Source organism: Ambystoma mexicanum, chromosome 4q (genome assembly GCF_040938575.1).
Source record: "Ambystoma mexicanum isolate Mex_15411 chromosome 4q, UKY_AmexF1_1, whole genome shotgun sequence".
NCBI lineage: Eukaryota > Metazoa > Chordata > Amphibia > Caudata > Ambystomatidae > Ambystoma > Ambystoma mexicanum.
This window is the reverse complement of record NC_090928.1, coordinates 524,094,989-524,114,712: the sequence shown is the minus strand read 5'-3', so window position 1 is coordinate 524,114,712 and position 19,724 is coordinate 524,094,989. Positions and strand designations below refer to the sequence as shown.

Below are 19,724 nucleotides of genomic sequence, written 5' to 3'. Positions count from 1 at the left end.
TGAAATAAGATCACAATTCAAGTCCCAGTGATTGCATTAGTGAAAACTAAACAAATGTAGTCCTGTGTCAACCTCTGCAGATTAGTACCTCAGTTGTAGACTAGACACATCTGACTGTATGAAATCTGCTGCTGATTCCTTAGAACTGGTACTTCAATAGTATCCATAACAAAGACAAATTTAACAGTTTGTAAACCTTGATCACAATATGTCAGTGGTATAACAAGTACAAGTATATACATTGATGTACATGAGACCTTGATTTACAAAGTTTTAAATTAATAATGCTATTGAGTGTCAATCGTTCAATGATTTCACAATATGCTTGTTAAAGAACATTGCTATGCATAAGTCCACTGTGGGGACATGATATGCCATGGTGTAAAATAACAGCACATCTGAGTTGCATACATTCAGTAATTTCCAGAAGAGCTCAATAAGCATCATTGCTATGAGGTAGTCAGCTGTTGAGACATAATATGACAATTATCGGCACATACGCCTAATTTATCTTTGGTATTGAGCAAGGAGTCAAGGGATGTTTATTCATAGAAACGATGTAAAAGAGAAATCCTCATTCATTCCTGATGGTTCGAGGGAGTCAAGTGTATTAATCCAGAACATCTCTCTGCGTGTAATAAGATCTGTGATATTGCAACCTCGTGGTGGTTTTGTAGTTGCTTCTAAGATGACAAATTTGAGCTGTGCTATAGTGTGTTTTCTAAGTTCAAAATGTCGATCGACTGGTGACTTAAGATTCTTGGTTCTTTTTTTAAACATTTTTTTTATCATCTTTATTTAATTTTAAATCAACATAACAATAAAACAACGGTGAAGGTCATAAAAGATGAACAATTTGAAGCAACATCTCAAATATACAAAAATGAATAATCTAATTAGAAACCAAAAACCCCTCCCCCTGTCCCAATTTCAATACAAAACTCCACAAACCACAACCACAAACAAACAAAAACACTACAACATCTACCGCCCACCCCAACCCACAACAATCCAATCCAAATTCTCTACATCTTACCCAAATAAATCATTAAAAGAATCCCAATTCTCACAATGTTCAGTCTCCCGATGTAACCGACTAGCACGAGATTTTTCATATCTTGACAACAAGCGCAGATCCATCAACCAACCCTCAACATGTGGCTTTTTCGTGACTTCCATACTTTCACAATATGTTTAACTGCTATCATCAATGCCCTATTAACCCAATGAGTACCACCACAATTCAAGATGAAAACCGCAGACAGAAAAGTCTGAGGCAATGAAATACCCGACACCAAATCTACCCGATCAAGAACATCTTTCCAAAAGTAAGCACCCGTTCACATTCCCACAACATGGAACGAGTACAACCCCAACACAAATCTGAATCCATCAAACCCCTCTCCTGCATTCTCACTGAGGTCCAATAAATGAGTCCCAAGATTCTTGGTTCTGATGTTCGATTTATGTCCAGGCAATCTTTCTCTGTTTTTATGCATTGTCTGCACCACATAGTATTGACCACATGGGCAGATGAGGCCATATATGACAAATTTGCTATTGCATGTGGCATATTGTCAGAGATTTACTTTTTGACCTGTATGGGGGTATCTAATGATGTCTCCTTTTTGCACATTGTTGCAATGGCAGCATGGGAAGGTGCCATACTTTGATTTGTTCATAAACAGTTGTTTTCGGTTGTCTGACCTTTCGGCTTTCACTGGGCAGTCTTTAAATTGTCATCCTCTCATGTTTGCCGTTAAAGGTGGTTTAGGAAATAACTTGCATAGTTGAGGATCTAATTTGGTAATTTTCCCATTCTTATTGAGAATGCGTGTGATCTGCATGCTTTGTTTTGAAAATCGTGTCAAGTAGATCAGTGGGGGATCTTCATTCTTTTTATTGGTCTTCATCAGTAGGCTAGCTCGATCTTGTGCATTGCTCTTGTTCATTGTATTACTAAGCACATGTTCAGAAAAACCTCTATGCCTGAATCATTGTGTTTGTCCCCCCGCTGATTCATTGTATTGGGTTTGTCAGAGATAATTCTTCTCAATCTGAGTAGTTGACTGAAACGAAGATTATTTCTAAGATGCTGCGTATGGTAGCTGGTGTAGTGCAAACTGTTATTGACATCTGTTGGTTTTCGATAAATCATGGTGTTAAGCACATTATTAGTAGGTATGATATTGACACTGAGGAAGTGTATAGATGGAGTTTCAATTTCTATTCTAAATTGTATTCTTGGATTACATCCGTTGAGGTAATTCAGAAAAGTTGGGAGTTCTTATTTGGGTCCTCTCCATATCCAAAAGATATCGTCGATATACATTTTGCACAGTGCCAGTTTATTCGACCAGATGGTATGTGTCAATATATGTTCGGATTCAAAAGAAAACATGAAAATATTAGCATAGACTGGTGCCATTGCCAAGCCCATTGAGATACCAGAGATATGGAGGAAGAATTGTTAGTTATAACTAAAAATGTTGTTGTAAAGAATCATTTTGGTAAATTCAATTGCAAAGTTCTTTTTAGATTGAAAATTTTGTTCCTGTAGTAACAGCCATTCTACGGCTTCGAGACCTTCACCTTGATGTATCAAGGAGTATAGGCTCTGGACGTCTAAGGTGAAGAGTGTCCAGTTGTTGCAATGTGTTTGATGTCCTTTAGAACGCTCAAGAAGTGTGTGGTATCTCTCAAATAGGTTGAGGTGTTTTGTACCAGTGGTTGCAGTAGGTATTTGGCTATGGGATCAAAAATGCTTTCGGTGGCTGCAACTATTGGTCTAAACGGTGGATTTGTACTATGCTTGTGTATTTTGGGGAGTCCATAAAACACCTGAGTAATGGGTGCTTTGTTGAACAAGAAATCTCTTGTTTTATCGTTTTACCAGTAATCCATTCTTCTGTAAGTGCTTTATTAAGAATTTGATCTATCATATTTTGTATATCGGTAGTTGGATCATTATCCAAGGTTATGTAAGTATTTCTCTCCTCCAAGAGTTGCAGATGGCATTCTTTGTAGAAATCGAGTTCATGACAAGGATGGCACCACCTTTATCAGCTGGTTTGGTTTTTTTATAGTTCTATCTTCAGACAATTGTTTTAGTAATTTATGTTGATGCATAGATAGGGTATGGCCTCTTATATCGACACATTTTATGGATTTAAGATCTTTCACCCCCTTTGTCTCGACAAGATCTAAAGCAGAATTCCAAATTATCGGATTAAATGTACTTTTGGCTTTAATTTCAAGGGTGTCGAAGGCTAATCTTTCTTGTATTGGTAGCGTTGAATCAAAAAACAGTTTCAGTCAGATTTTTCTTGTTAGTTTAGTAATATTTATTTCTTCAAAGATACTTGAGTTATTCGTAGGCACAAAGGATAGACCCAAGCTGAGAAGGTCAATTTGTTGTTTAGACAAGATTTTAGTAGATATATTGATTACTAAGTTGGTGGTTTCTTTTTCCCTCTTGAGTTTTCTTGTTTCCTCGCCTGATCTTCCTTCGTCTAAAAAAGCTGGCGGTGGACGTGTGTCATTATTTGGTTGGATCAATGGTTCTGTAGTAGGAATATTTTGTGCGGAAACCGTAGGGATCTCTGGTCTTGTAGGTACTGATTCTTTACTGCTACTTGAGGTATTGCTTGTTGGCGCAGTGCTTTTACTATCTCTTCTTGGTGGTTAATTAGGTGTATTCTTTCTCTATTGTTGGTTCTGTTGATAATATTCTTGCCACGTGAATACAGTGTTCTCTCGAGTAGTCTTGTGTGTCTCTGCAAAATTTTCTGATTTTTCTCTATTCAATATCTCTTTTTTTTAAGGGTCTAGTTTTGTGTTAGTGTCCTCTTAAGATTTTCTTAAGTTCGTCTTGGGACAGGATATTTCTCAATTGGTGTTTCAGTTCTGCAATCTCTGAATCAAGACGCCAGTTCTTCTATTGTTAAACGTATACGGTCAAGTGAACATTTATTGAGTATACGTTCACATTTTTGTAAGAATTCACTACTTTAGTTGCAAAGTGTGGGTCTGAGATAAACTCTAAGGCCATGTGGGATCCTTTTTGATTTATAATACTGCACTAAAGTGGAGGCATGAAGTTTCTGATCAATTTCCTTTCTTATAATATGATATGATTTGATATGATCCGATATGATATATGATGTGATGATATGATAGTTTATTTATATAGCGCCTATACACAATGTGTTTCAAAATGCTTCAAGGCAAGGCAGGGAACAAGGGAAAATATAATGACATTCTTACAGGCCATGAACAGTAAGGATGTGAAATTAACTATCGTACTGGGCCTGACAACATTTCAAAAGCTAAGACATAGATAAGGAAGGGAGGTGGGGAGTGGGAATGTTTTCTAGGTTATTAACTAGTCTTTCTAGGTTTTCGGATGCTGGAATAGACCTTTCTGTAGCTTTTATTAAACCTAGAATGCTTGTTGCTTCTTCTGATTGAACACTAAGGTAGTTGCACGTTTGGTTGTAAGGAGGTTGATTTTGGATTTAATGTAAAGGTTCAGTGTGTTGGGTGCTGGTCAATGAGTAATGCCACTCCAACAAGGTTGGGATATAGACATACTGAATTGAGATAGGACCAGCACTGACCAGCAATTGCCTGACTTTGCCTGACCCTTATATTGGGACACGTCAGATAAACTGCTCTGGTGTTAGTCCATTCTCTAGTGTGTCATGCAAAGTGTTTGTGTCGGAAAAAGGGGGGTATAGTGTGTAGTGATCTGGTTTGGATGAGTGTGTGTGTGAGCCAGTCTGTTGTGATGTCATTGTTTGGAATGTAATGTTTACATTCTACAGCTGGGGATTCGAAGGGTGACAGTGGGAGCCAGCATTCCACCGGGGCTGGTGGATGTTTTATCTCTTGCACTTAACTTAATAATTACTCCTGTTATTAATGAATAAAATAACTTGAGAACATACAGCCAGCCTCCAATTCTCTATTACACTACGTACTTTGCATAGTGGTTTTGAATGTCCTACGTGGTAGGATGGGGAAAGGGTGTTTAAAGAAGGGGGATACTGCTTTTCAACCATCGGTGTCCCACTCCTACGACCCAAGGACTCCCCATCCAGGTGATCCTCCCTCACTCGTTCACCCCAGGACCTGGATCCAATAGCGATGGCTGTGTGCTGGCCACCTGGATGACAGATCCCCGGGGACTAGCTAGGGGGATGCCTTCAGGTTTCTCACAATGTTGACAGTGCAGGATTAGGAAAGGGTGCAGAGGGGCCACACACATGCGACTTTGTTGATGGGCACATTACGATTTTCATTGCACAATGCGGTTTTGAGTGATATCACAGACAACTTAATCTCTGCTCTTGTCTGTGAGAGGACTCTCAGAACCCCTTGGTGGAATATATTTGTGGGGTTGATAGTTATCCATATACAGTTGTTCACTGCTCTGATGTCACAAAACGTTTTCACCAAAAGCAGTGTGCAGTGTTGTGATATCACAATAGGGGGAATGCTTTCATTATAATCACACTTTCAGATGCTTCCTCAAAGCTCAGTTTCTTCACTTCAGCCTCACCTTTAACATCACTTCATGATCTCTTCACTAAAGAGCAGCTTCTCTTGGTGAAATAGGCAGCTGTCACTGTTCAACAATAGGAGGAACTCAGCTTGCCTCAGAATACTGGTGGGTTTCCCATGCTGCAGCAGCAAAGCCTGCCGTGCACAAAACAAAACTGTAGATGCCTTGTGAGTGAGGGCGGACTTCTCAACTACAGTGTGGAACATTCCTGCCGTTAGTACCTATCCACCAATCTACAATTCTGTATGTTGCAGTACGATCTGCAGCAAACTAATCTTGCCCTACCCCCTGCCTAGATACTTATAGAATGCTTGCCCGGCCAACCTTTCAGCTTATGTGACTATCAAAGGAGCACAGTTTTCAACAATGGAATGAAACGTAAGAGATGTATAACATGTTTGCTGGCGTTTTGGAAGATATTTAAATGGAGATGTTTAGTCTTTAGTGAAGTAAATTCACTTCTGGATGTTGACTTCTTTTATTGGATGACTATTGATGTTATGATTCTTTCTGGTTGATGTTCTTCTCATTTATATTTTGCTTAATCATTCAGCTCGATAAATGTAAGGCCTGCAAAATCCAGTGATTTTCCGGCTATTGAATCACTTGTCAAAACCTTGGATCTCCATGAAAGTATGTTAAATGCTATCACGATCTACAATCAAGCTCGCAGAGATCCCGTAAGTACAAAAGCAGCCATTGGTCTATTTTACATATTCTTTGTGACAATGGTTCCAGCATCTTTACCGTTAGTGCTCGTGATCAAGGACACCTATTGTGTGATAATGCTTTATGTTCGATTCCCCATGAGCATGTTTTCCGGTAAGAGATCCCACAGAATCGCATGTTAAAAGGACAGGAAGACCAAGCACAAACAGCATGTTGATTCCAGTACTCAATGATGAGCTGTTTGCCAAGTTATTGATACATTGTGAATGCTGCCAATGTTTTACTCTGTATCATTTTGTTTTCTACTTGTATAAAAGTCATTTTGAGGGTGAGGTGACATCTAAAAAGTGGTCTGTTCCAGTGGTCTAAGTAAGCGGGAGCGGTCGGGAGCGGTGCTCCTCTAAATTTTTAAATTACCTTTTACAGCTCCTATACTTTTATTTTAAAAAGAACCCGTTCCTGAATGATTTCGTTTTAAAATAAAAGTGTAGGAAGAAGTTGAAACCTTCACTTTCAGTGCAATGCACTGAACGTTCCCTTAAACAGCAGGTGCACGTGTTTGGGGGTGTATTGTGTGTGGGAGGGGTCGTGGCAATGGGCGTTGTGGGGAGTGGGTGCAGGCCAGCAGGGAACATAGCTCCACTACTTCTTTTCGTACACTACGACCACTCCTGCACCACCGCGTTTGAAAGCAACCATTGCTGTTCAGCTGCATAATGGAATAAAGAATGTACCACTCGTATGTAGTCGACATGTTGCTGCTAGCCTTGCATTAATATGAATATCATTGATAACTGTTTAGTCTATATACTATTATAACCCTGGAATGTGGTGTAATTGGTTATTTATAATGTCAGCCATTTCCTGCATATGTGCTTGCTACTGTGTAACCATGAGCCCACTGGGCACCAGCCTGTAATTTTAAGTTTTCTTAGCCTCTGTAACAGCGCCTCGATGCCTTATGGGCTGCAAGTGTGCTTGATAAATGCAAATAAATAAATAAATAATAATAATAATGCGCTTAATACCCAGGAGTTTCTAAGCACAGACTCTGGGATCAAATCTGTGTTGCTGTGTCTTCTTGCTTCCAAGGCGAGCGTGTTGCAGCTGAGCTATCCTCCTGAGACAATCTGTGCCGTCTTCAGATTGGTCAATCTTTGGGGTATAGGAATCTGTAGAGCCTTCAGATTGTTCAACACCCAACATTCCCTGCATTCTGAACCCCTCGGCAAAAAGAGACACAAAACGTTGTGTTGCCTGTCGCTGCCACCATTTCGCATGGCGCTCCGCATGCACTCTTGCTACTCCACACAGCTTCTTCTCTGTCATCGAGGTCTGTGAGGCATCCCCAGTGCCACCTCCTTACTGACCTGGTGATGTCAGTGCATGGTAGTATCTAGTGCGCCCACCAGGTGTGCTGAAGAATAGAGGTGGCCTGTTACTAATTATACATATATAATTGTTTATTTATAACGCACCTAATACCGAAGAACCAGTTTGTAAGCGTCGTCTTGCTTCCAAGATGAGCATGTTGCCCCTGAACTATCCTCCCGGCCCTAAGCGACCTTACCAGAAACATACAGCATACTGTGACAAATGTAAGGAATTCGTCCCTTCTGCCCAAGGGGGAGCACCCCATGTGAGGCTAGGGAGGTGGGCCCTCTCCACAATACCCTCCCTAGGGGAAGAGGCAAGTGGGACCTCATCAGGAGAGACTCCCACTTAGGGGACAAGGACTCCCGGTCCCATGAGGAACTCTCTATAGCTGGACATACTATGGCATACATGGGATATTTTAAAATACCAGAATCTCTGAAGTACCCAGACTGCACGAAGAAACTCATAATAGATGCCATTATCTCATGGAAAAATAACATGTCCCTTTAAAGTAGATTGTCCCATCTATTGGGACAAGTACTTCCATTCAGAGGGAGTGAGAGAGGAGAGAGAGGAACTCATGCGCGAGCTTGGGAAAGCCCCAAGCTGCGTAATAGCTGGTGAAGACGGAAATCAGAAAGCCTGCGAGTTTCAAACTCGCTTGCGGCTGCATAATGGAATGCCACAGCTACGCCGGATCCAAAGCAGAAGCCGGACCTGGATGGATCAGACCTTCGTCTTTTGGTCAATCTAAAGAAATCATGCGTACTCCCCACTCAGGATATCAAGTTTGTAAGCTTCAGATGAAGCTCTTACTTAGGCAGGGTATTCCTCAAAAAGGAGAGGATTCAGGACATTAGGTTGGCGGTCTCTCGTTTCTTGGCAAACCGACAAGCAAGGAGCCCAGGGGAGGGTGGTGGCGAAACCATGAAGGAAAACCATTTCCGATGCCACCAGCATTGTACGGTCATGGGGTGGGCTTTCGAGCAGGGAAGCACCGGGACACTGCAAGGAAATGAGGCAGTGTGAGAGAGATGCCAGAGAAGAGAAGGCGTCGGGGGTCAAGGACCATTGAGAAGGTCCAAGAGGAAGCAGGCTCCTGAAGATTTTCTCCTTCAAGAACGAAGGTAACGGGGAAATACAGGAGGCCCCAAGGGAATCATTATATCGCACCAACAACTCATCCCAGTGGAAGATACAAAACAGAGTTAACTAAAAAGCCAATGAACTCTAAATGTTATTAAAGGAGAGAAAGGATTATTGAAAAGCAGAATAATGAGATAATAATTCCCTGGGACAAGGGGAAACCAAGTCGATACTCTATACAAGAAGAATACAATACCAAAGAGAAAGAAATATATGAGCCAGAGTTTTGATGAACTGGTATTTGAGAGAAATGCAAGATCAAGTATACTTAACAATCTGAAGTGTAATTACCCAGGAGGAAAAGCCTGCCTTCACAGGATCCGCTGAGACCAAAAGCCAAAAAGATCTTATAAGTGATCCCCAGAATGGATTCACAAAGAGGGGAGAAACTCAATAGCCCAATTGAAGAACTAAAGAGACTGATCCAGGAAGTCTAAGAAACTATTTGCAGATTTGACAGACACTGCTGTACTCGGTAACTGTTGCCTGCTACAGCGCCGATTGACTAATAGGCAACTACAATCCACAGAAGTCCCAGGGTGCCATCCTTCATGTATCTGTGTACGTCATCACATACGCCATGTTACCTGACGCAGGACTCTCACGAAACGACCCGCAGCACCTTTGTTTCCATAAAAGACTCCCTGACTAGTCCTCCGGTGCTTCACAATTGCCTTCCTGACCATTGCGCTGCTGTTGCGCCATTTTTCTGTTTGAACTGCTATTGAACCTGGAACGTTTCTTGACTTCTGTTTCTGGATTACGATTTGACTTTCTTTACATCGATCTTCCTGTTGCATGTTACAGTTTCTGACTTGGATTAGGATTTATTGCAAGACTTCCTTCTGGGTTGTGAGTACTTTGTTTTTTTGATTCATTTATCCCTCTGGCAACCCTCATGCCGTTTGAGATAGCCTCGCCTGCTTGTTGTATTTCTAGTTTTTGCGGGTGTGCCGGTCCATTCCCTCAACACTCCTTCTGGAAATACATCTGGTACTATATAATAACTTGGGGGTGTTATTGGGTCTTATCTATCTCCAATGCTAATTGTACCCCTTTGTATCTTTACTGCTCATTTAAGAAGGTGCTGTGCAATCATTCCTTCGAGACGTATATTCATTACATTCTCCAGCATTGCATCTTTCATGGATTCACATGCTTAGAATATTCCCCGTCGTCAGACTGGGAACCCTCGGTACACATATATAGTCGTTTCCTATAGGAAAAAACTTCCAACACTTGTGTGTCCTATCCACATCTACGTCCTCCCCGAGGACGTCCACGCATGCCCCATAGGACGTAATGGTATAAAAGCCCCGCCCCCGCGGGTCCCGTCAGATTTCAACCGTCTCCAAAGATAGTGGGATCTCCTCGCGTAGTCTCTACTTTCTAGGCTATCGTTGAAATTACTCGCTGGGTTGACCGAACGAGCCTCTAAGGTTTTTTTGGTCTTACCAGAATGTCGGGCAAACCGTTGTTTCGCCCGTGCGCCACGTGCGGATTGAAGAAGGTTTACGAGGGGGACGGCCATCTAGATTGTATTTATTGCCTCCACCCTCACCATTCCGCAGACCAGTGTGAAATATGTAAGGGTTTTTCTCAGAAAATCCTGAAAGATCGGAATCGGCGGCTGGTGTTGTGGTTAAATGACGGGGCGGGAGCATACCCTCAGTCGGAGGTGGGCTCCGTGCGCAGTGTCGCCTCGACGAAAACATCGGGAGCCCCGCGCCGTTCAACCTCGTCGGAACCACCGGCGAAGAAGACTCGACCGGTGGAAATGGATGTTCCACGAAGCCACTCTTCCAAGGAGTCTTCAAAAGAATCTTCAAAAAAGATACCATCATCGTCATCGTCGAAAAAACAAGGGAAGGAAAGGCCAAAATCCTCCTCGGGCGATCCTCATAGATCTGCCACGAGTAGAGAATCGGATAAACGCAGGGAGAGCACCGTTAAGGCGGGACCGCCTAAGCCACCTGCAGGCCCACCGTCGACGACGACGAACCAGTCAGTGCCCTCACTGCCTCTGACGCAGTTGGTTTCCCCCGTCATCAACCCGATGACGACGGCGACAATGTCCTCGTCGACCGAAGTTCTGGCCTGGAGACCAGAAGTTTTTGATATGGGGTTGCCGGACACGTTACTGCAGGAACAAGCAGTGTCGATTTCCTCGAAGGAAGACAACGGTTTCAGGATTGCGGGCCCGGAAGACCTTGGGCTACGAGCCAAGTCGCCATCAGGAGCAACCTGCTCTCAGGTATTTACCAATACTCCAAACGCTCAATCGGCCCTGTCCATGGAGGTCCTGTCCTCCTTACACTTGCTGCTAAAATCATTGGATGAAAGGCTTCCACCTGTGGCGTCGACACCCCCCGTCGACGAACCCGGCCCATCAAACCGTCCAACCAAAACGAGTGGAATTCCGGTGACTCCAGTAGTCCAGGAGGAGGGTGAGCTTTCGGACTCTTTACCTGACCGTGGGTCAGCATCGGATATCTCCCTGTCTCCATCTAGGGATCCATCCTGGGTTTCGGATGTGGAACTGGAAACACCAAAGAGCCCCACTCATCCATCGCCACCAGACGATATTGGCGCTTTTCACTCAATGATGGAAAAAGCATGTAAGGAGTTTGGCCTGGCCCAGCAGGAGGAGAAAAAGGACTGCTTTCTATTCGATCATATGGGTTAGAATAGACGCTCAATATTCTCAATACCCATTTTAGATCATGTCGGGAAAGAGGGTGTTCAAACCATGCGTCACCCGTTTTCTGAACCGGCCGTCAAAGGCCGCATTGAAAAGAAATTTAAAGTGCCAGACTCTACCCCGAAGTGTCTTTCGTCCCAACCTACACCTGATTCAGTGGTGTCGGCAGCGGCGACGAGGAAAGCCAAGGCTCAATACAAGTGTTCTACCCCTCCGGATAATGAGGCAAGACGCCAAGACGTGTTTGGTAAGAAGGTGCTTTCCGTGGGTGCTGCAACTGTGAAATCAGCCAACTCTCTGGCTATTGTGGCCAGGTACGACAGGGAGATGTGGCACAGACTGGCCCCTATACGGCCCCTATACTGGACCACCTTCCGGAGGAACATAGAAGAACGGCGATGTCTCTGGTACGAGAGGGCGAAGAGGCGTCGAATCATGCTATTAACATAGCGGTGGACCTGGCAGATTCGGGTTTTAAGCAGATAAACAACAGAGTTGTTCTAAGACGCCAGGCTTGGCTTAAGTGCACCAACTTCAGACCCGAGGTGCAGTATAAGGTATTGGACATGCCCTTCGAAGGTGACCTTCTTTTCGGAGAAAAGGTGGATGAGGCCTTGAAGGGCATGAAGGAGGATTCGGATACGGCACGGTCGTTGGGTGCTCTTCAGGGTGGTAAACACTTTCGATCCTTTCGTCCCTTTAGAGGGGCATCTGGCAACTCAAGATTTTCTACACCCAGGGATAGATCCTTCGGCAGATCGGCGTACCCTTACCAAGGATATAGACGCGCCTCTCAAAACTCAAGCCAGCGCAGAAACCTCCAGTCATCCAAGAGACGACCGACCTATTCGTCGTCGACGAGCAAACAGAAAGACCAGCAATGACGGAAAGCGCACCGTTCTGGGAGGAAGAGTGTCAAGCTGCGTCAAAGAATGGGAAAACATCACATCAGATCAGTGGGTGTTGGACACAGTGAGGTACGGACATTCTCTACTATTCAAATGCAAACCTCCAAAGTGTCCACCTATACCCCTACCCCAACCACATCTGGACAATTTGCTGCAGGAAGTAGCACTTATGTTACAGAAAGGTGCCATAGAGTTAGTCCCTGCATCGCAGAAAGGCCAAGGGGTATACTCGCAGTGTTTTGTGGTAAAAAAGCCGAACGGAAAATGGCGTCCCATTCTCGACCTACGCGACCTCAACGAGACCTTACAGAACCAGAAATTCAAAATGCTCACGCTGCAGGAAGTGATCAGGTCTGTTCAAGTGGGAGATTTTTTGGCATCTCTAGATCTGCAGGACGCGTACTTCCACATCCCTATGTGTCAAAAACACAGGAAGTTTCTGAGGTTCATGGTAGGTCAGACACACTACCAATTCGCAGTGCTCCCGTTTGGTCTCAAATCCTCCCCAAGAACGTTCACAAAATGTTTGGTGCCCGTGGCAGCCTGGCTGAGAAAGAAAGGGCATCATGTATACCCGTACTTCGACGACTGGCTGGTGAGGGGATCCTCCTCGGCGTTGACCAACGACAGCGTACAGGCTACCTTACAGCTTCTGCAACGACTGGGGTTCGCAGTGAACTTCGAAAAGTCCTCTCTAAGGCCATCAAAAAACTTAAAGTTCTTGGGAGCTCAATTCGAAACCCAGTCGGGAATAGTGAAGCCTTCCCTAGACAGAATGTCAAAGATCAATCGGCTGACGAGTCAACTACGTCTACATGGCACACTCTCAGTGAGAAAGTATGTGGCGATCCTAGGTTCCATGGCTTCCTGCATCCATCTAGTAGCCAACTGTCGATTGTTCATGAGGCCGCTTCAGGAATTCCTAGCGGACAGATGGAAGCAGTCCACGGGTCGGTGGTCGGACAGGCTAACCATCGACGACGACGAAATCATCCGAGCCCTCCAATGGTGGAAAAGCTTTCACAACCTGGACAGAGGGGTTCCTCTACAAGAACCCGAATTTCAGAATACCATCATCACGGACGCATCCCTGACGGGCTGGGGAGCACACATGGACAACCACCAAACCCAGGGCAGATGGTCTCCCACCGAATCACGCCTACATGTCAATGTACTGGAACTGAGGGCAGTGAGATGGGCCTTGAAATCATTCCTCCCGCATATCAAGGGGTCGAGAGTGAGAGTGCTGACAGACAACACGACAGCCATGTTCTACTTGATAAAACAAGGAGGCACGAGATCCAGGACCCTTTCTGTGGAGGCTCAAAAGGTATGGCATTGGGCTTTGAAACACAACATATCTATAGTGGCTCACCATCTCCCAGGAGTGAAGAACGTACAAGCGGATTCCCTGAGCAGGAGCATGGCTCAGATACACGAGTGGGAGATGGACACCATTCAGCTGCAAAGAATCTTCAAAAGGTGGGGTCACCCCTCAGTCAATCTCTTGGCAACGAAAGAAAACAAGAAATGCGAGCAGTTCGCAAGCAGATGGCCTCGGAAAGGATCCCTAGGGGAAGCGTTCTCATTTCCGTGGACAGACAAGTTCCTGTACGCCTTCCCTCCATTTCCCCTTATACGGAGGACAATACAGTGGATTCGCAGATACAAATGCCGGGTCATTCTGGTGGCACCGTATTGGCCGAGACAACCGTGGTTTTCCGATAACTTTCCAGAAAGTTCCGAATCTCCTATCCAGGGACAAGGGAACGGTGTGGCATCACAATCCGGACAGCCTCAACCTGACGGCATGGCTCCTGACTTTTCAGAATTTGGCAATTTGAAAGTCTCGTCGGATTGCCAAAAAATTCTACAGGCGGCTAGGGCTTCTTCCACTAACAAGTCATACATATGCAAGTGGCGAAGGTTCTGTATGTGGTGGCAAACACAGCACAAAATTCGGCCTGGGGAAGTAACTCCTGACCAAATTTTACCGTATCTTCTGCACCTAGCAGAGAGTGGGCTATCCTCGTCATCCATCAAGGTGCACCTGGCGGCCATCTCAAGGTTCACGAGAAGGAGACATTCCGCACCGTTATTCAGCGACAGACTGGTAAAACATTTCATGAGGGGTCTCTTTAGAACTTTTCCCCCCACGAAGCGGTTCCCACCGTCGTGGAGTCTAAATGTGGTGTTGGCGGCTTTAATGAAACCTCCTTTCGAACCAATGTCCTCTTCATCCATGCAGTTCCTATCGTGAAAGCTGGCTTTCTTAATTGCCATTACGTCAGCTAGAAGAGTGTCGGAATTACAGGCATTAGTCATAGACCCTCCATATATGAGATTCTTTAAAGATAAAGTGATACTATCAACTAATCCTACTTTCATCCCGAAAGTACCGTCGGTCTATCACAAGCACTCGACCATTGCTCTCCCTACTTTCTTTGCGACCCCGTCGTCAACGGCGGAAAAGGCTCTTCATACGCTCGATGTGAAAAGAGCGTTAAAGTTTTATCTGCAAAGAACGCAGGAACTCAGAACTACCAGACAGCTGTTCATTGCATATGGTCCGTTGACGAGAGGAAGGGCAATCTCCAAGCAAGGACTGGCCCGATGGGTCTCGTCGGCAATTGCTTTTAGTCACTCCAAGGCCGGGAGACCCCTACAAGGGCACCCTAGAGCCCATTCCACGAGATCGACAGCCTCCTCCGCGGCGCTGTGGGCAGGAATTCCTCTGACAGACATCTGCCAGGCGGCGGCATGGTCAGTCCCACACACGTTCACACGCCATTACTGCCTGGAAAGGCAGCATGCGGATGAAGTACAGATGGGAAGGGCAGTTCTGCGCCATCTGTTTCAATGAGGTAAGCCAAAAACGGTGAAGCTTTTGTCTTTTGCCTTGTCTATACTGGTTCTTTAGTGTGTAGGTTTTGAGTATAAATATATATATATATATATATGTATGTATGATGAATATGTATATATCGGAAAATATGTTGCTGCTTATGTGCCTATATAATTAGGTTTTGGGGTGTTTTTGCGGTGTATGTTGCATTGCATTCTCACCTCCTTCTTTTAGGATACTGCTATACAATCTATTCTAAGCATGTGAATACATGAAAGATCCAATGCTGGAGAAGGGAGTAGTTTCTTACCTGTAACTCCATTTCTCCAGCATTGGTATCTTTCATGGATTCACATGCGCCCACCAGCCTCCCCGAAATGCAAGGTGCAAGATATGTGCATAAACAGGTTTCCCCCTTTCTTCTTTGGAGGGGTCGAAATCTGACGGGACCCGCGGGGGCGGGGCTTTTATACCATTACGTCCTATGGGGCATGCGTGGACGTCCTCGGGGAGGACGTAGATGTGGATAGGACACACAAGTGTCGGAAGTTTTTTCCTATAGGAAACGACTATATATGTGTACCGAGGGTTCCCAGTCTGACGACGGGGAATATTCTAAGCATCTGAATCCATGAAAGATACCAATGCTGGAGAAATGGAGTTACAGGTAAGAAACTACTCCCTTATATCACATCATAGTCTCGGGGTTATTGTGAAGAAAGCTTTTTTGTGTACTTGCCTGAGAATCCTTCCATAGTCGGTGAGTCTTACAGCGGGTTGTGTATTAGAGGGCACTCTAAGGACTGGAACTGGAAGTACCCTCAGGAGAAGGGAGTCATTATACTGACTTAAGTTACTTTTCATAGTGGTAGGGTCAGTTGGGGTTGTTTTGGAGCAGACTTATTTCTTTGGATGTTCACGACTGACTAACAAGCACATTAGTTAGTAACATAGGTAGGGAACACCCATAGAAATAGGGAAAGTTAGACCTTATAGGTATACTTTAATAAAATATCGTACACCATGTCCTCAGTGTGTACGTCTCTTTCTTCTGACTCATACAAATGGATCAGCAGTGGGATCATAAAGTCCCAAGATGGAGACAACTCACACCCTCCCAAGAGTATATAGCAACACCTATAGATAACCTTCCACCCATAGGATTGTTATGTATAAAACCTACCTTCTGTAGAAGAAAATCCCCTGCTACAGTGGAGAGAGTAGTACCTGTTACGCTCACCTGGCTCCCACAGAGGCGTCGATCTGGACTGGACTGCTGCGGTCTCCACCAATGTGACGCGTAGGGCCGAGATGACGGACTAGACTGGCCCACCTGGCTTTGTTTGCTTGGCCCGTAGGAATATTCTTCTGCAAGTGGAGAAAGGGAATTAACCACCCGTGGAGTTGAGCGTAAATCCCCCCACCCCGCTGTTCTCCCCACTGATCACCTTGGATGTTCCCTCTTATAGTCTCACCTGATGATTTGAAAAGATGAGCTCTCCATCCTGCATTGAGCGCAGGGGCGCGTAGATAACCAGTTGCTTCACTGGCTCGAAGGAATTGGGCAGTTCCAGGACAATATTGACTCCGATATTGCCGGTAAGACGCCGTACGTATGTAGTTCGTAAGAGTTCAAATGCCTGACTTTCACTCTTGTCCGATGCCTTGCAGGTTGCAGCTTGACCCTACTGAAGAGTTCCTCGTGGCAACCGTTAATGTTCTGGTAAGGATTTGTATTATCCAACACAGTTCGATAAAATAATGTCCATATGTAACCTGTGCTTTCTCCCTTATTCAGGTGCTGAGAGAAAGTATGAAGTCTTGGGGAATAATGCCTCCGGCCGTAAAATTAGGTAAGTCTTTTGTGGTGAGGAGGGTTCCCCTTGTTAGTCCCTTGTTTCACCTTGCTGTCCTTTTGTTTCCCCTTAGGGGCCGGGGTTTGGCTAGGATGCAGTGGAAGCTGCGGCGACCCGTGAAGAAGAATAGTACCCCCGGTGGTAAAATCAGGTAAGTCTATGGGAGGTATTACTCTGTGTATTCCCTTGGCTCACCTTGCTGTTCTTGTCTTCTCCTTAGGTGCCGGAGTGCGGCGGTAACGTGCAGGAGGATGCAGTGAAATGTGAAGATGCTGCGAAGGCCGGTGAGTTCAGCGCGGCGCTGCAGCAGGCGAGGCGACGCGCATAAAATAACTTCTTTCTTCCAGCTCGAAGGCGCGATGGATCGGGTATTCAGGTAACGATCCAAGGTATTGCTCTTGTTCTAACCTTTTCTCCTTCTTTCTCCCTTTTTCTAGGAGCTCCAAACTCGAGGCGGGCGTGGCAGAAGACTGGATGCAGACTTTCAGGCACGGTGAGCGTTACGCTGCTGGATGCAGAATAACGCGAAGCGTGTGCTGCTCTTCGGGCGTGGTTTAAATAGCCCCCAAAGTAGTCCCAGGTAAGTATTCCTCCCCAGCCCCACCCGAGTAAAAAAATAGTCCCTAGGTAAAATAGTCCCTTCCAAGCCTCGTTTGGCTTGGAGCTCTTGCAGCATGGTCTGCATCAGGTAAGTTTTAATCTATGAGCCTGGCGCCTATGGCACCAGGACTGACTCTCCATATGAGCCTGGTGCCATAGGCGCCAGGACTGCACCCAAATAGCCCCTAGCGGGGGTTGTTGGGCTTGCTTGGGGTAACTTGATGCCTTCTTCCGGGGTTGCTGGACTTGGTCTGGTTCCCCGGGGGTAGGCATCATGACAGTATTTCCCCCCCACCCCCCCAAGGCCCCTCCTAAAGTCATTCTTCCCTGTGGTTTCGGTTTGTCTGGGAACTTTCGGTGGAATTTTTTCACCAATCGGGGTGCATGAACATGGTCACTAGGTTCCCATGACCTTTCCTGTGGTCCGTAACCTTTCCAGTCGATCAAATAAAAAAGTTTTGACTTTATCAGCTTGGAGTCCAGGATGTTCTTAACTTCAAATTCGGATTCTCCGTCTACAAGGATGGGGTCTGGTGGCTTGGTTAGTCTTGTCCCTGGTTGTACTGGCTTCAAAAGTGACACATGAAAGACGGGATGAATTCGCATATTAGCAGGTAAGTCCAACTTGACAGCCACCGTGTTGATAATGGCCTTAATAGAGTAAGGTCCCAAATATCTGGGGTTAAAAGTCTGTGTTCCCTTTAGAGGTATATGTTTTGTGGCTAACCATACTTGGTCCCCTATTTGGTATTGTGGAGAATCACTTCTATGCCGATCAGCATCTTTCTTGTATTTTTCTTTCGCCTGTTTTAAATGTGTAGTTGGTTCCTTAAAGGCGTGTGTAATCGTAGCGTGCAGATGGTCCACTGCAGGCATTTCTAAGTCTTGGGGTGAGTCAAGGTCTGAGGTTCGAGGATGCTGCCCATATAGGGTATAAAAGGGGCTTTGTCCCGTTCCAGAGTATACAGAATTATTGTATGCATATTCGGCGATCCAAAGAATGTCTTTCCAATTACTCTCCGTATGATGTAACATACAACACAGGTATTGTTCGAGAGTCTGGTTGGTCCTCTCCGTTTGACCATCAGTCTGGGGGTGGTGACTGGTCGATGACCTCACATCGATTTGCGCCAATTGACAGCATTTTTTCCAAAAATGTGAAATGAATTGACTGCCCCGGTCAGAGACCAACACGGACGGAAATCCATGTATGCGAACAATGTTTTAGAGGAATTCCTTGGCCAGGATTGAGGCAGAATGTAGTCCTTTTAAAGGAATAAAGTGGCCCATCTTGGAAAAAAGATCAACAATAACTAGAATGGTGTTAAACCCATTACAAGGAGGTAGATCGGTAATAAAGTCTAACGATAAGGTGTGCCATGGTGTAGGCGGAATGTCTAAAGGTTGTAAGAGTCCACCTGTTTTTTCCTTTTTACTTTTGTTTTGGGCGCAAATGCCACAAGACATCACAAATGATTTAATATCCTTTCTCCAGGTGGGCCACCAGAATTGTCTTTTAAGTTTAGCTTCAGTTTTTGCAATACCTAGGTGCCCGTCCATTAGGGTATCATGATAACGGGAAATGACTAGCTCTTGTAGTTCCTTGTGTGGCAGAAATAGCCGCCCTTGGTAATAAGGCAGATCATTGGTGACAGAGTAGTCCGGGCCTTTCTTTACCCAGTCCTGCAGGGCTGTAGGATCAAAGAGTTGCTGGATCTTTACCTGAATGTCCTCTAGTGTCTGTAGAGTAGTCATGTCAAGAATCCTTTGTTCGGAAATTATAGGTACTGGTTCTGGGTTCATTTCTGCCTCTCCCATCCCTATTCGGGATAAGGCGTCTGCTTTACCATTCTTACAACCTGGTCGATAGGTTATCACGAAATCGAACTCGACAAAGAACAATGCCCATCAGAGTTGACGTGACGATTGGGCCTTGGCTGTTTTTAAATACTGTAAGTTCCGGTGATCAGTGATCACAGTAATGGTATGCCTGGCACCGAGAAGATAGTGCCGCCAAGCATTGAAGGCGGATTTAATGGCTAATAACTCCTTGTCG

The 19,724-nt window shown here is 45.0% G+C and overlaps 1 protein-coding gene across 1 annotated transcript in view; it reads left to right on the top strand.

Annotated features, from left to right (window-relative positions):
- CFAP61 (cilia and flagella associated protein 61) overlaps positions 1-19,724 on the top strand; it is a 2,971,729-nt gene that overhangs the window by 1,100,207 nt on the left and 1,851,798 nt on the right. The window contains exon 14 of the mRNA XM_069608074.1: positions 6,120-6,246. Coding sequence (XP_069464175.1) covers positions 6,120-6,246 — 127 coding nt within the window. The remainder of the gene's footprint in view (positions 1-6,119; positions 6,247-19,724) is intronic.